Genomic DNA, 15,164 nt, shown 5'->3' with positions numbered 1-15,164 from the left:
CAAATAACTTTATTTTAAAATGTTCTATTCATGTTTTTGCACGTTTGCATTCCTTAAAACACAAATTCTATAGTCCTGTATGAACAAGCGTGAACTTCAAGGACTTACTCTCCTTCTATGTCCATGATTTTTTTTATGTACTTACTTTCTGATAAACAGACATTTTGATCTTTAGTAGTTGAAAGCCATAAGTATCTTGTATCAATAAAAATTGTGTTAAGAAAAGGACATATATAATTCTATGTTAAAGAATCTGTAAAATATATGGGCTCTAAATTCAATTACTTTGTTATGAATTTTCTTATACACCTCAATGAATCCTTCATTTTTGATATCAACCAAAAAGATCTCTGTGCACCACAATTTTTCAAAACTTGTGACTCTTTCTGTTCTGTGTTACCTCTAAAAGGTTCACTGCTCTGAAATCTGACAATGGAAGAGAGCTGACATGTCATGCCAACAATGAAGCCACTTCCCAGCCTGTGGTGACCACGGTGACCATGAATGTGTATTGTGAGTGTGCCATCTTATTTCCTCAAAGCATACACTCGTGCAGCTACTGGCACACTTAGAAGTCAAGGCATCCTCAGGGAGACCCAGGGGGCATTCTGTCTTGTGCACTCAGCCTGTGCTATTGGTCCAAGAAGAATTCAACATGAAGGCAAAATCACACCTGTTTAACGAAGGACAGAACAAATAATCTTTAGAAAGTAAACAAAAATAAAATCCACCCTACAGACTCAATTAATGATTAATACAGCACAAGGTTTTCTACTAGTACTCTGAAAAACAGAGCAATTTGCAGTAACATTTTCATTAAATTTGATGTATTGTTTTTGAGACACCTTTAGTCTCACCTTTAAGCAAAATACAATTATTAGACCAGCCCAAATGGATTATACAAGCAAAGATTATTTTTTTTTAACAGCATTAGCATAAATAATAGGCTAATGCCTACCAGGGCCACCTCAGTTATGATAATAATAATAATAAATATAGCCTTGACTAATCTAGTAACATTTGTGTTCATCAGCTCAAATTAAATTTAGAATGCACAAAGGCAGAAAATGCCTTTTCCTTCAGACTGTTTTCACAAACTGTCTGACAACATGGAATAAAATGGATGCTACTCAGCACAAAGGTTAGTTGGCACACACGCTGGCACTTTCTCTTATTGTTATTTAATGTCCTTTTTGCTCTTGTTTGGCAGCGCAACAGTGAAAGCTTTTGTTTCTTAATGCATGAAGCAGTGTGACATGGCAGCTACAGTGAAATCTTTATTTTATAGAAAGTTGATAAGCTAAAATAAGATTGTTTTCCATCTTATGGTTATGTTTAAGTAAAGATTTCCAGGTTGAACATCTTTTATCTTCTTTAAGCTGACTGAAACCCTGATTAACCTTCTCAAACTAAAGCCCTTTACGTTCAAAGTATTTTTCTTTTGTCTCCATCATCATATAAATAAAAGGGTCTGTCTGTAGCAAAATGCTAATGTTGCAGAACTTGGGACCTGTGCTGCAGTATTACTCAGTGTGCCAGCCCATCAAAGCCAGTGCGGTGGCCATTTTCTGCCAGCCAGATTGTCAGCAAGGTGGCAATTTATCATGCTGGCCTAGGGTCTGCAGGCTGCTCCCTAAAACTGATTGCAGCAATAACAAAAGCCCATCCTCTTCTAATTCATTTTACTGCATATATTTTATTCAAGCCCAGCTGTAATTTATTCATATTTCATGCTTCCTTATTACTGCTTGAACATCTGTTATTTTGCTTTATGGACACAATGTTCCCCTTAATTCTTAATGCTTTCATCAGATCTGGACCTCTTACCCACAATCATGTTGAATGGGACCACTTTAATGGATCTCTCCCAACAAATAGGGAGACATTGTGCTCAGTCTTTTATTTTAGCCAGGAAGCAATCTTTATTGATGTTACACATTTCCCAAAAAAACACACCAATTTCTACATGGGATCTCACAAACTACACAGAGGATGCAGTCAAGATGTGTATCAGTTGTGGACTTATATGCATGCAGAATTATGTGGAAAAGGTTTAAAACAAGGCTGCAGGATAAAGCAGTTGGTAGGACTGTTGTCTGGTAGCCACAATGTCCGGGATGTGAAACCCGAAGGGGGTGAGGGTGCATGGGGCTTGTGTTTTTACCTTTGCATGCATGGATTTTCTCCTCCGTCAAACCAAAAACAGGACTTTTAGTTTCATTGGTCCCTCATAATCACCTTTAGATATGAGTCTGTGTGTGCATGGTTGTTTGCGTCTCTTTAGCCTTGCGATTAATACATAAAAAGTAATTAATGGATGATCAGGTGCAGCAGAAACATGAGGGAAAACTACTGGAGAATATTGTGACACGTGAATGAACTGCATAAATATATAGGAATATACAGATTACTACAGTTAAAAAAATGATAGAGGTCCCTATCAAATAAAGCACTTACTGTAAGTCATTCAAGTCCTGTTGAAGAAAAAAAAAAGTGTTTTGAGTTGTTTTTTTTTTAGAAATATAAATCCAATTGATGCAAAGATAAAGGCCTAACATTGCAGGGGGAGTGGGGCCTTTAAAAAAATAAAGACCCCACTGTCTTTAGTCCTAAAATGTGCCTACAGTAATACTGACAACCTCAGACCATATGATACCAGATTAAATCTGGAAAGAAGCAGTTTTAAAAGATCTGAGTTCAAATTTGTTGCAGAACCCATTTAAACAGGAGGACTCAAGGAAAATGTATTTCTGCCGAAGAGTAAAAGCCATGCATTTGCTTTCTTGATTGACTGCAGGCTGCCAAGATAATCCATAATCAAACATAAAATACAGGTATGATTGCTGGCAATAGATAATATTAATCAACAACTCTACCTTAGCTTGTGAGACATTTTGACTCTTTTCAAGAGATAACTTTTTATTAATACTCTTAAATTATACTCCAAATATAGAATGTAGTTAACTGTAGACTAAACAGTCCTCCCATACCACATACAGTATAACGCTATAATTAGCATATGTTGAAATTGTGATATAAATGTCTGTATTTTACTTAACCTGAAGATTTTTCTGCACCATTGTTTTTTCGCCCTGACAGATCCACCCGATCCGCCATATATTATTGGTTTGGAGAGAAATGAGATTATAGCAGGAAAATTGCTTGTGCTGGAGTGTGTGTCCGATGGTGGAAACCCCCTTGCCACTCTCCAATGGACTAAGGTAAATTCTCTTCAACATCTGCTAAATCAAGATGCAAAAAACCCACACTGGCTATATGAGACATTTTATTTCACAAATCCCTTAGCTCTAGGTTGTCAGAATTCTTTTGTAGTTCTGACAAAATCCGAGAAGGTTACATGCTTTTGTTTTCTTACAAATAAGATCAGCAAACGATGGGTTTGCAATTGTGGACTGAAATGCAAACTAAAACAAGATATTCTACCCTGACTTATTTTTTTGTGTCTTGTGTCTTGTTGCATTAGCAGCTCTAAGTTCTATATGGTATGTTTCTGTTTGTGTGTCTCAAAACAAGTGCAGAGCAGATCTATAAACAAGGTGGCAAGTAAATTGCGCTTGTAATTCAGCAGACTGTGAGTGCAAACCTTTTTTCATGTTTGCCTTCATCAATATGCAGCTCATATTCTTCTGACCAAACTGCATAAATTCAATTTGGGTGGAGGATATGCAAATGTAAACATTTAGCACGTGCAAAGCATGTGTTGAAAAAAAGGTGCAAAGTTTTTTGCTACTTCTGAAAGCCGGTGACAAACTGACATGCAAAAATATCTGCAGTCATTGCTGCCACAAAGCAGGCACCGGTACAATGCAAGAATTAAAATACATTCTAAAATTAAGTAAAAACAGTGGACACCAGTCAATGTAGGGAGATGGTAGAAGATTTTATACAAATCAACCCCCCAGAAAATCACTGTACTTAAATATTGTTGCATATGTGACAGCCTGCACTTAGAAATAAGTGTAAATAAAGTGTTCTATTTGTTATATCCCAATAAAGGTTAACCATCATTCCTCCTGGAAGTGGTTCTGCTCAACCGATGTAGATACCAGATCTGTTTGGGGTCCTGTCCCTTCTTATGATGTCAACATATGGCAACTCTACTCGGACAAACTGTATTGCACCCATTTCTTAAGGATTAAATCTCTTTTGGATTCTCAACTTATTATTATCTATATTTGCTATTATTTTACATTTCATTGGTGTTCTAAAGTAACCGAAAGTACAAAAAAATCATGCTCAGTCTTGAAGGTAAGTGCCTCGTTCTAAGATTGAGCTCTGCCGTTCTAAGACTGAGCTCTGCCGTTCTAAGACTGAGCTCTGCAGTTTAACAAGTTGACTAAGCTTATTTTTACTCTTTTTATTAAGATCTGAGGGCAGTGGAGGACAAATGGGACATCTTAAAAAATGACTTCCGTAGAGATTTTAGACAAATAAAACAACAGTTATTCTACTTGTAGAAAATGAACAGTTGTTGACACGAAGTGTATTGTAGCTTAATATGGCTAACTGACCGAGCTTAAAGAGGCTAACCTGTTAGCTACTGAGCACAGCTAGCTCTACCCAGCTCTCCCACTTTATATCATTGTCTAACAATTACTTTGTTCACCATAAACAGATCTTTTTGAGTTTTATTATCTTTCTGATAAAACGTCATCGGTCGTTAGACCCGCTAACATTACATATGCTACCGACTCTGCACACAGATGCTGCGTGATGTTAGTATCGCTGTCTGTGCAACCTTTTAGGGTAGGCTTAAAACCTTCCTTTTTGATAAAGCATATAGTAAGTTTGGCCCAGGTTATCCTGTTCTAGCTCTATAGTTATGCTGCTATAGGCTTAGACTGCTGGAGGACATAGGGACCCCTTGTTCATCATTCTGCTTCATTCAATCTCTTTATTCTCCCACTCTTCAGAATTTGTTAGTTCGATCTCTAATGTTACGGTTTCTCTGCCTTTTCTCATAGTAGCTTCATCTGGTCTGTTGTTGTTTGGCTGTGACACCATCCTGGAGAGAAATATCAGCTGTGCTGCAGCCATTAACACCTTTGTTTAAAGATGTTGGAGATCAGCCTGTTTTTCAGTGGTCCTGTTTATCTGACTGTGACTGGCTGGGTGTGCTCTCTTCATCCTTTTACATGGGAGCTGGCTTGGAAATCATCTGCCTGGCTGTGTGTGTCCTTGACAGGTCCGCCTGTGGAGCTGGTTTACAGTTACCTTTTATGTTTCTGCATCTTTCTCTCTGTCTGCTTCTGTCTCCTTGATCCCCAGTCGTCCTCGGCAGATGGCAGCTCACACTGAGCCTGGTTTTGCTGGAAGCTTCTTCCTGTTAAAAGGGAGATTTCTTCTCCACTGTCGCTACAATCATGCTTGGTGTGTGGGATTGCCTTCTAGTCAATGAGTTGATGAAATCAACTGGTTTTCCTTAGATAGAAGACTTTGAATAAATTTGACTGATCTGGTGAACTGTAAAGTGCCTTGAGATGACATGTGTTGTGAATTGGTGCTATATAAATAAACTGAATTGAATTGCATAACTTGTATCATTACCTTAACTTTCTTTTAAGACAAGACTTGAACATTCGGTAAAGCAAAATCTGTTTATATTAATGGGATAGGACCAAACTGATTTGCATATCTTAGCATTTATGCATCAATCTTTGTAGATCGTCCGCAATGCACCCATTTTTTGCACATAGTTAAATAACATTGTAAGTGCAATTTCGCTCCACTTATTTTGAATCATTGAAGATTAGGCAAACGTAGATTAAACTTATTACTTTTTCCTTTCAATATGGCTAAAGCTTTATCAGAATGGATGGAAAACTGTATAAGGGTTAAAACTTTAAGGTGGATTCTCACTCAAATATTTACTGGGCAGGGTTTATAACATGTAGACCAAAAAGTTCACTGTTGGTCAACAGCTGTGTTTAACAACCACTTTCCACTTAAGAAATGTTCTATAGAGATACGTGTGATAGTTGGCTTGCTAACTTTCTCCCACCTGAGCTCTGGGTCTCTGCTGCTCCTTCAGTCATACAGTCTGTTATGAGATCATAAAAATGTTGGACTTTTTAATGTTTTTTTTTTACCTCAGTCTGCTTTAAACACTGCTTCATGCCTGATTTGAACTATCTTGAACATAGTGATGCTGTTTGTTTTTTCGACTTATGTTATAACTGTCACTTGATAAAAGTATTTAGAGTGACATAAAAATTAAAAAAAAGACTACAAGACTGTTTTATTATTTAGGTGACTTATAAGCAGAGGTCTCAGTAAGGAAGTACAAATGCTTCGTTACTGTACTTAAGTACACTTTTTAGGTATCTATACTTTACTCCATCACTTATTTTTCTTCCTACTTCTGACTTCGACTCATTACATTTTCACACAAGTATCTGTACTTTCTCTTCCTTACATTTTTAAAACAAACGTTACTTGTTACTCGTCTTCAGTTTAATGTTTCTGAATATTTATTTCACGTCATGTGTGCCATCCAATGCAGATCATTGGCGCCATCCACATCTAGTGAAAACTAGTGTGATTGGACGCGTCATATAACACAAACACTCATTGGTTAGTTAAAGGAAATCATCAGAAGCAAGGAGGTGTTCTTCAAACTGCAAAAGTGAATTATCTATGCCATGCTACAATGTCAGATTCAGAAAAAGATGTTGAAATGTCTGAAAGGTCGGACACATGTGAGAGCGTATCGGGAGATGGAAGACTTCCCCCATCCTTGGCCCTATGTCAAAGAATTTTTCAGTATAGTTGAAAAATTGAGCTTTCAGTTCATATAGTGGCATCTGGATTTTTTTTTTCTAAAGGTTACTTTTGGAGCACAAACTTTTTCACTTTTACTTGAGTAAAGAGGTCAAGCTGATACTTCAACTTTTAACAGAGTTTTTTTAAACTGCTGTATCTATCTACTTCTACAGTGTGTTGTTTTTCATCCATATCAAAAATGTGTTGCATTCTGTTTGTCTATCACATAAAATGTTTCTCGATGTTTGTGCATTTATAGTAATGCTGAGCGAAAAGAAAAAGAGTGTAAATTCTTTTTGTAATGTTCTGTTTTCAAACATGCTGCCACCTTTTTTCCCCACACTTTCATCCTTTTTACAGGAAGGCGAAGTTCTCTCTACAACCTGGGGAGAGGAAGTCGTGGGCCAAAGGTCCAGGAACATCCTAAGACTAAAGATCACCCCTGCTGATAACCAGGCAGAGTTGAGCTGCGAAAGTTCCAATATTGTCTCCCTGTCTCCTCTATACATCACTCGAAAAATAACAGTGCTATGTGAGTGAAAGAGGAGACCATACAAAGCAATTTTTTGTTCTTGTTCGTTATGGAATATTAAAGATTCAAGAAAAAGCAATTAAAATCTCAAAGTTCAAGATAAAAAAAAAGGCTAATGTTAATATGGTTAATAAAACTAATGATTATAGTGGCTGAAGCCAATATATCTTACCGCCTGCAGACTAGCATCACTACCTATCTCTCTCAGAGCTGTTGCATTAATTCAGTCCAACTGCTTCACTTGACAGTCCTTAGGCACTTCAGACTACACTTGGAGCAACTGTAACAACCACAGTTAATAGATCATACTCTCTACTCTGAATGTAAAATGTTTACTTCAGTAGCAATTTGGTGGAGTTGGATTTTAGCATTAAACAGTATTTCTACAATGTACATACTGTATATATATATATATATATATATATATATATATATATATATAATATGAAAGTTATTTGCACTTGCTGTCTCAGTGTGAGTGAGGTTGCACCCATATGACTCCCTAAACCCCCAACCCCCCACCCCCCTCCCTTACCGTATCCCCTGCAGGCTCTGGTGCCATGCCTTCAAGTCATCCATTCAGGGATGCTGAAAATGAACTGCAGATTTAGAGCTCTAACAAATGCTGCAGGGTACAGAGTGAGACTCCATGCTGGAATTCTTACAATAATACATATTATGTCTGTCTGTCATTCTGTCTGTCTCTTTCCCACTCTTTATATATATATATATATATATATATATATATATATATATATATATATATATATATATATATATATATATAAACATGCAAACTGACACACATGACCTACCTTCCCTGAACCTGTCAGTTCAGTCCTCCTTCCAGCCTTTGTATTCCCCTGGAGGATTTATACTACTGCATCGTATCGCCTGCAGCGATTGTACCCTGTCTCCCCCTCTGGTTAAAATGAAGCAGACTTTAAAAACCACAATGAAAAACCCCTAGAGAAAACAAGTTGCCACTCAAAGTGATTTTCACTCTCACCCTTGATACATGCTCTGTGTCTCACATCCTAAAATAGTCTCTCTGCCACTGTGATCAGAATAGGGAGCTGTTGAATGCGGGGTGATATTTTTACTGACTTCTTTGTGTGTTTGCCTGTGTATGTGGGTGCATTTTCTTCAGTTGATCCTGTGGAGTTGACGCTGTCGGGTTTGCTGGAGGCCGTCGAGGGGCAGGAGTTGACTCTGAGCTGCCATGCTTCCTCAAGTAATCCCGCAGTCCACATTCGTTGGTGGCTCGGTTACAAGGAGCTCAACAACACTAGTGTCACAATAGAAGAGGTGGGGCTGCAAGGCACACACATACACAAAGCGAGTTTGTATCAAGCAGAGCAGGTAGATGGCAGGAAGAGCAATGAGATAAAGAAAGCAGTGGGTTTTACAGCCTGATCAGAAACATACATATGAATATCAGAATATCATATTACTGAACTGTTCAGTGTTGGGGGAACTCATTACATATAACTCGAGGCTTTATTTATTATAGAATTCTTTATATTCACTGAAACTGAGTAAAATTAATTGTCCCCAACTAATGTTTTCATAAATGTACTTTTTGTAAGTTAGAGAGAATCCAAAAGTATGTTTTATGGCCAGATTCATTGTAGATTAAAATATTACCAATCAGTTTTACCAGATTGTTCTTCCAACCAATAAATGTTTAATAGTGTTGAGTGAGGGACCTTTCGGTTAGTGTAATTTTAACCTGCTTTACTGTGTTGAGTCCAAGGCTTATGATATAAGCATTTTAATTCATTAAAAGAATTGGACTATCACCATTATTCTACCAACTATCGGCAAAGAAGCTCTATGGCAGAACCCTGCCACTCTGCTTGGCAGTTCAATTTTCTGCCATGTTCATGTCAGCGATAATTTAAAATACAAGGAACTGCAAAAGCCACATAAATATAAAAAATATTATTTAGAAATAAAAAGTACTTTATTGTACAAGTTTAGTTGTGACCCGCAGCTGCATCTTTGCTTCTTTGCTTTCGTTGTCGAAAAGTGGGTCTGATGCGTGCTGGGCGGAGGTACTCTATCCTATCTTTGCCTGTAACAATGACAGCTATATTTGCTGTTATAAGTGGATAAAACGTATTTTTAATATGTTTTTAATTGAGAAAGTCCACCTGAAAACCTTATCTGTGCAGTCAGTTCATCAAGATTATGATCCTGCCTTCAAATATTATTTCGCTGTCTGAGCCGCTCAGACCCCCGTACACCGGCTGTGCTCTGTCAGTAGGAATCCCTTTCAACAGCAGCTCAAATCTAGTCGACATTGATACCAAGGTTAGTTCCATTAGAGGTTTCATTGATCTCATGAGAATAAATGACGAACACTGACATCAAGTAGAAATGTGTCAAAAATAGGCAGTCAGGTAGTCATCTTAAGACGACGTTTAACCAAGAGCTCTTGAAGAACAAAAAGAAAGACAAAATTCCTACACAAAATTGGAAAAGGCATTAGAGAATTTCAGAAGAACACTCTCTTCGATTTTCTAATTTTTGTTTCACCTGACCAAAAAACGTTTTTTCCCTAAGACCTTTCCATGTAGGACAGTCGAAAAGTCTTGGTTTCTTCAGGTGTCCCTTTTGGAGCTTATGATCATATCTTGAGCAGTACCTTCTCATAATAGTGTTGCAGCAACAGCTTCATTAGCAGTGTTGCAAGATAAAGTCAAAGTTTTCCAGGACAAACATGTTGAAAATTGCAACATCACACAAAAACCCGCCCAATTTATATATTGTTATATTTTCTGTATGAACATGAACACAATTCAGTACAACTTAATTGAAAACTACATTCCAAAACATAATGCTACAATCCAACAAAATCTGCCCAGAGCTTTTCTCCATAAACAACTCTGACCCATCCACCACAGCGATCTGAGATCCAGTGAGTGTCTTGTGACCCATTACATATCGGTACTAACATGTCTGCAGATGGATTCATAACCACTACTGCTCTTTTCACATTTAAAAGACAAGCTATGATCAGTGCGCACACACAGATATGCTAAGCTTATTTTTACATAACTGTAATAATTATATTTATTATAGTAATTTTGTAATTCTTACCTTTATTGCTCATTAGATTGTTGGCTGGAGCATTGAACATCTGAACGCTAAACTTTTACTCGACTATAATACAATCTGTTGTGATTTGTGATCAGTACATGCTTGAATGAAATCTCGACAATAACTTTCAGGGAGTGGGGAATTTTGCTGATGTCCATCCATTTCGTGTTAATCCAGTTTGCATATCAATCAAACTTGACAGGATCAGCAGGTTCATCTTCATCTTTCAGCAGTACAACTTGTGAAAAAGCTTTTTCAATGCATTTGATATAGGGAGGGTGAGGAGTTTAATTGCACCAAGCGCTAAATCCGTAAAGCAGTGGTTACCTCCAGTATCGTTAAAAGATTCCTCTTCCAACATAACGCATCGATCATCAGCACGAGGTTTATCACACCAGATCCACCGGCTGCTAAAACTAGCATAATTTGTGGCACCACTAAACTAGTTCTCTGTTGAAAACACCGTGGCAGATGACATGTAGAAAGTTAAGGGAGGCTTTGCTTTTAACCAGTAATGATGAATAATTCGTGGACATGTGTTTTAATAGGTTAACCCAAAAACCGCCGATCTGACTGCAAGCCAGCTCAAATTATCTCCACCTGCCCACAGCAATTTTTACCCTCAAAATCAAGATGAAAACCGCCCAATCTGGCAACACGGTTCATTAGAGGCTTCACTCTTGGAAGTTGTATTACTTAAGCATCCAGGATGATTTTCTGTCATATAAGTGTGGTGAATGGAGACAAACTGTATTTTCTATGGAGATAATGATTATATTAATAACAGGTGACAATTTTTAACAGCACTGTTAAAACTACTAAGAAAAGCCTGGTTAGTGTCAAGTAACCATCTATAAGAAGATATTCCACCGATAAGGAATGTGATTAGACAAAAGCCTTTGGATGACTGTGGTGGCTCTCTGCAACATCATTGAAGAATATGAACTAAATCTAAATTGTTTGCTTGTATAAGTTTTATGTACATTTGTGAACTTGTTTGCCCAATCTAGCTTTTAAACTGTATACTGTCTTCTTCAGACCCATTCAAATGCATTACTTTTAATCCCAGATTACAGTGTGATCTTTCTGCTTATATAATGGCTTGAAGAAAACTTCAGGACTGACCAGAACTGTATCTTCAAATATTTTTTTTGCTAGCAGAAAACTAAGATAGGCTATTTTATGTTAGCCCTCTGACAAAAACAAATGTCCAAAAGTTATAAATGTAAGTAGATATGAGAATACCTCCTGCTCAATCAAGCTTTTCATTAGGGTAGCAAAGGATCCTCAAATGAATGAAAATAATTCTCTACATGAAATTTGACCTCATGTGAACCCTGGTAGATGAAAGCAAACATTATGTCCATGAGCAATCCCCGAATAGACCCAGTGCTGCTTTTGCAAATGAGTCAGTTGATTCCCCCCAAAAAATAGCTCCTCTTTTGTGTATGTTAATAAGATCAAAGTGAATAAAAGCTGACACAGAAGATGAGTACTATTAAACAAGCTCTTTATTCATCTGGCAGCAGCATTTCCATTTGATCTTGCGCAAGGCACTCTGAGGGCTGCATGTGAGCTTTAATGCATGTGAAACAGTGGGAAGTTAATGAAGACTGACGCTCCTGTTCACCGTCTTTGTTAGTCTTTCTGACTGTGGCTTTTACTGTAATCACCACAATAATGGCTTTAATAACCAGATGTGCTGCATAGGCATGACCACTATCAGGCAGGTGCAAAATGACACTGCATAATGGGGTACAAAGCATGGGGAATCAGATGAATATGGTTATTTATCGAACGCCATGCACAACATCAGTCATCACAGCAGTTAATTTGCCATCTGTATTCACAAGACAAATCAGGGAGGTTGGTGGCGTTTTTATCTTGCTTTTTCGCAGATTAGTACGGCGGACCAAGTCTATCTGTTTTCTTCAACTTAATTGTGGTGAGCTCTTTCTGTCTGCAGGGAGAGAATGGAGGGATGACAACGAGCTCCAATGTTACCCATCAAGTCTTTCGGGAAGATAATGGGCTGACGCTGACCTGTGAGGCTTTTAACAATGGCACTCATGTCTCCAAAATTCAGATGGCTAAACTCACTGTATTCTGTAAGTAGGCATAATTATACTTTACAAGTTCTATAAGCAACATAGGTAGGAAGTATGCAGAAAAAAGCATTACCATTATCACTTTTTAAAAAGAGTTCTGTATTTTCAGCTGGATTACCTAAATCTGTATAATTTGCAATTCACTCTTTCAGACTCAAAGTGTAAACACGTTTTCTTTTTGAGGCACTTAGATCTGATTTGTACATTTCACACATCTGTCACACATCCCAAAGGTTCGAATTAGACCACAAGCAAATTGAAAAATCACTTTAAATCAATCTAGAAAGTGAAATCAAATCTATTGTAGAGAAGATAGAAGCCAAGCAATAATGAATCAAGCAGACAGCCCTTTTTTCAACAAGCCCCTATAGAGTTCACCATATTTAGTGGAGATTGTTGATACTTTGTATGTTCTTTTTTATTTTATTTATTTATTTATTTTTTGTTTAAATTAATTTGAGCACGAATCACACAAAGATAAAAAAAAAAATATTACAGTACATCTAAATTTATCAAAATTTGTAACATTATGTTTTTAAATTTACATCCCTTGAGAACAGATCCCCCTCAGAAAGTATTCATTGAGTCTCCGCCTGAGGATGTTCCTCTTCGCTCAGGAACCAGGGTCAAGCTCGTTTGTCACTCCACTGGAGGGAATCCTCCTGCGAAACTCACCTGGTTTAAGGTAAAATCCTGCCTTACACAACTTCTATTGTAAGCTAAGCTGAAATGTACACCAATATATATATATATATATATATATATATAAATTTTTTGTTTTGTTTTGTTTTTAGAATGGAAAAGAAGTTTTCCTTACGCAGGCGCAAACATCCTCTCACATGGTTGTGACTCTGGTACTTAACCTGGTTTTGACAGCAAGCGACAATCAGGCTGACTACCGCTGTGATGCCACAAATGAGGCAATGAAAACAATCTCTGCACATGCTAAGCTCCTAGTTCAATGTAAGTTAGACAGCAGCTGAATTGCATGCATACCTTACTACCTTGATTTTTTTTAGTCGCCTCAGTGATGCATATTGATATCAATATTAGATAAACTGATGTCATGTATGTTGAAAAATAAAAGTTCTTGATGTATTTAGATAGTCCATTCAGACTAGAGTATTAATAGTTAAGTACTTAATCATTTCCAGTTTATCTTTATGCACTCTACTACATTACTGTACACCTTTCCCACTAGCCGAAGAACCCATTTAAACCTGGGAACAGTAGTCTTCTGGTGCCGGTGGGAACAGCTCAATGACCAGTGTCGACCTGAGTCAAAACGACTTGGGTTAAAATTGCTTTCAAAATGCTCAGCTCCAACCAGCATGCAGTGGGAACATCAGACCCGGTCGAGCTGCTAATTTATGATACCACAGAAAACAATGAACCTACCTCATAATATTACGTGAGTCACGTCTAATCTAACAAGCTGAAGCAACTCTATTTACATGCAATAAACATGGCCGATACAGTCTCAATCTAGTCATATGTTGACGCTTGGTCAATTCCCTGTGTGTCATATACTGACGCAAGTGGGATACCCCTCTCGTCAGTAACTGACTTGCAGGGTTCATAACAGGCTGCAGCAGGAACATCCAAAAAATGTTAAAAGGGCCAGTCTGGGGCTGCCCACACCTCTAAATCCTTTGTACATGAGCATAGCCATGCATAGATACCATGGGAGTATGGTTCCAGGTGGTAATGGATACACAGTAATACTAAATACTAAGCTGCAGATATATACTACCCTGAATAATATTGTGTAATCACCATAGATTCTGCCTGCGATGTACATGATTATCTAAGGGATATCTGCTGCTCTTGAAGAATTTGTTTAATGTTTACTTTGTTTGTTTTTTGTTTGTTTCATGCAATCTAAAAACACTAAACACTAAAATCACTTGCTAGTAATGGCCAGTCAAACAAACTAAGCCAAACAAAAAGAAAATTGGATTAAATTATTTATTTCAAGTCTAGTTCAGTCATATGGTGATTTATTTAGACTTAATTTAAAGGATCATATCTCCACAGGTGGATAATCCAGGTGCATAAGTAAAACCCTGCTTAATTTTCCTTTATCCTGTTCACTTAGTAGGTGATTAACCCCCAGTCTGTGTTTTTGAGCTGGAATTGCAAACGGTTGGAACTAGTCTCTGTACCTTCTGAACCTGGATTATCCACCACTGATAACATCTAGTTGATCATTTAATGCCAATCTGTAAAAAAATATATCTGAGGAAGGGCAGCTGGTTTGAGTCATTGACTCTGCAGCAATCCCTCCTCATGAGCATAGACATAGTAACACTGGAACACTCTTTTAACAAGGAAAAACTCGGAATAAGAGATCATCTGCCACAACTGACAAGGGGTCAGCCAGCTGAGCCAGAAAGGAGGTTCCCATAAGACCCAAAATGAACATAATTTTCTGACAATGGCCATGTCTTCCAAAGAAATCAGACTGAACGTGGAATAAAAAAAAAAAACAAGTTAAGTGGAGCGATAAATTCAAATGCAGTGCAAATACTTACGTGATCCAGCTTACGTTTATTGCAGAATACCTAAGGATGTAGTTCAGGAGAATCCAACCTAAGCCACTCTAACTGTAGCTGTGTGTCTTATTAAATTGATGT

At 37.5% G+C, this 15,164-nt stretch overlaps 1 protein-coding gene across 1 annotated transcript in view; it reads left to right on the top strand.

Moving 5' to 3' along the window:
• The window catches only part of nphs1 (NPHS1 adhesion molecule, nephrin), an 80,253-nt gene that overhangs the window by 45,839 nt on the left and 19,250 nt on the right, over nt 1-15,164 (top strand). Inside the window, exons 7-13 of the mRNA XM_038267583.1 lie at nt 410-513; nt 3,100-3,221; nt 7,144-7,315; nt 8,466-8,623; nt 12,387-12,528; nt 13,089-13,213; nt 13,323-13,491. Coding sequence (XP_038123511.1) covers nt 410-513; nt 3,100-3,221; nt 7,144-7,315; nt 8,466-8,623; nt 12,387-12,528; nt 13,089-13,213; nt 13,323-13,491 — 992 coding nt within the window. The remainder of the gene's footprint in view (nt 1-409; nt 514-3,099; nt 3,222-7,143; nt 7,316-8,465; nt 8,624-12,386; nt 12,529-13,088; nt 13,214-13,322; nt 13,492-15,164) is intronic.

The sequence above is a fragment of the Cyprinodon tularosa genome, unplaced genomic scaffold (assembly GCF_016077235.1).
Source record: "Cyprinodon tularosa strain WSP-4 unplaced genomic scaffold, ASM1607723v1 ctg679, whole genome shotgun sequence".
NCBI classification, from domain to species: domain Eukaryota; kingdom Metazoa; phylum Chordata; class Actinopteri; order Cyprinodontiformes; family Cyprinodontidae; genus Cyprinodon; species Cyprinodon tularosa.
Note: the sequence above shows the minus strand (reverse complement) of the source record. Positions and strands in the feature narration are given on the sequence as shown.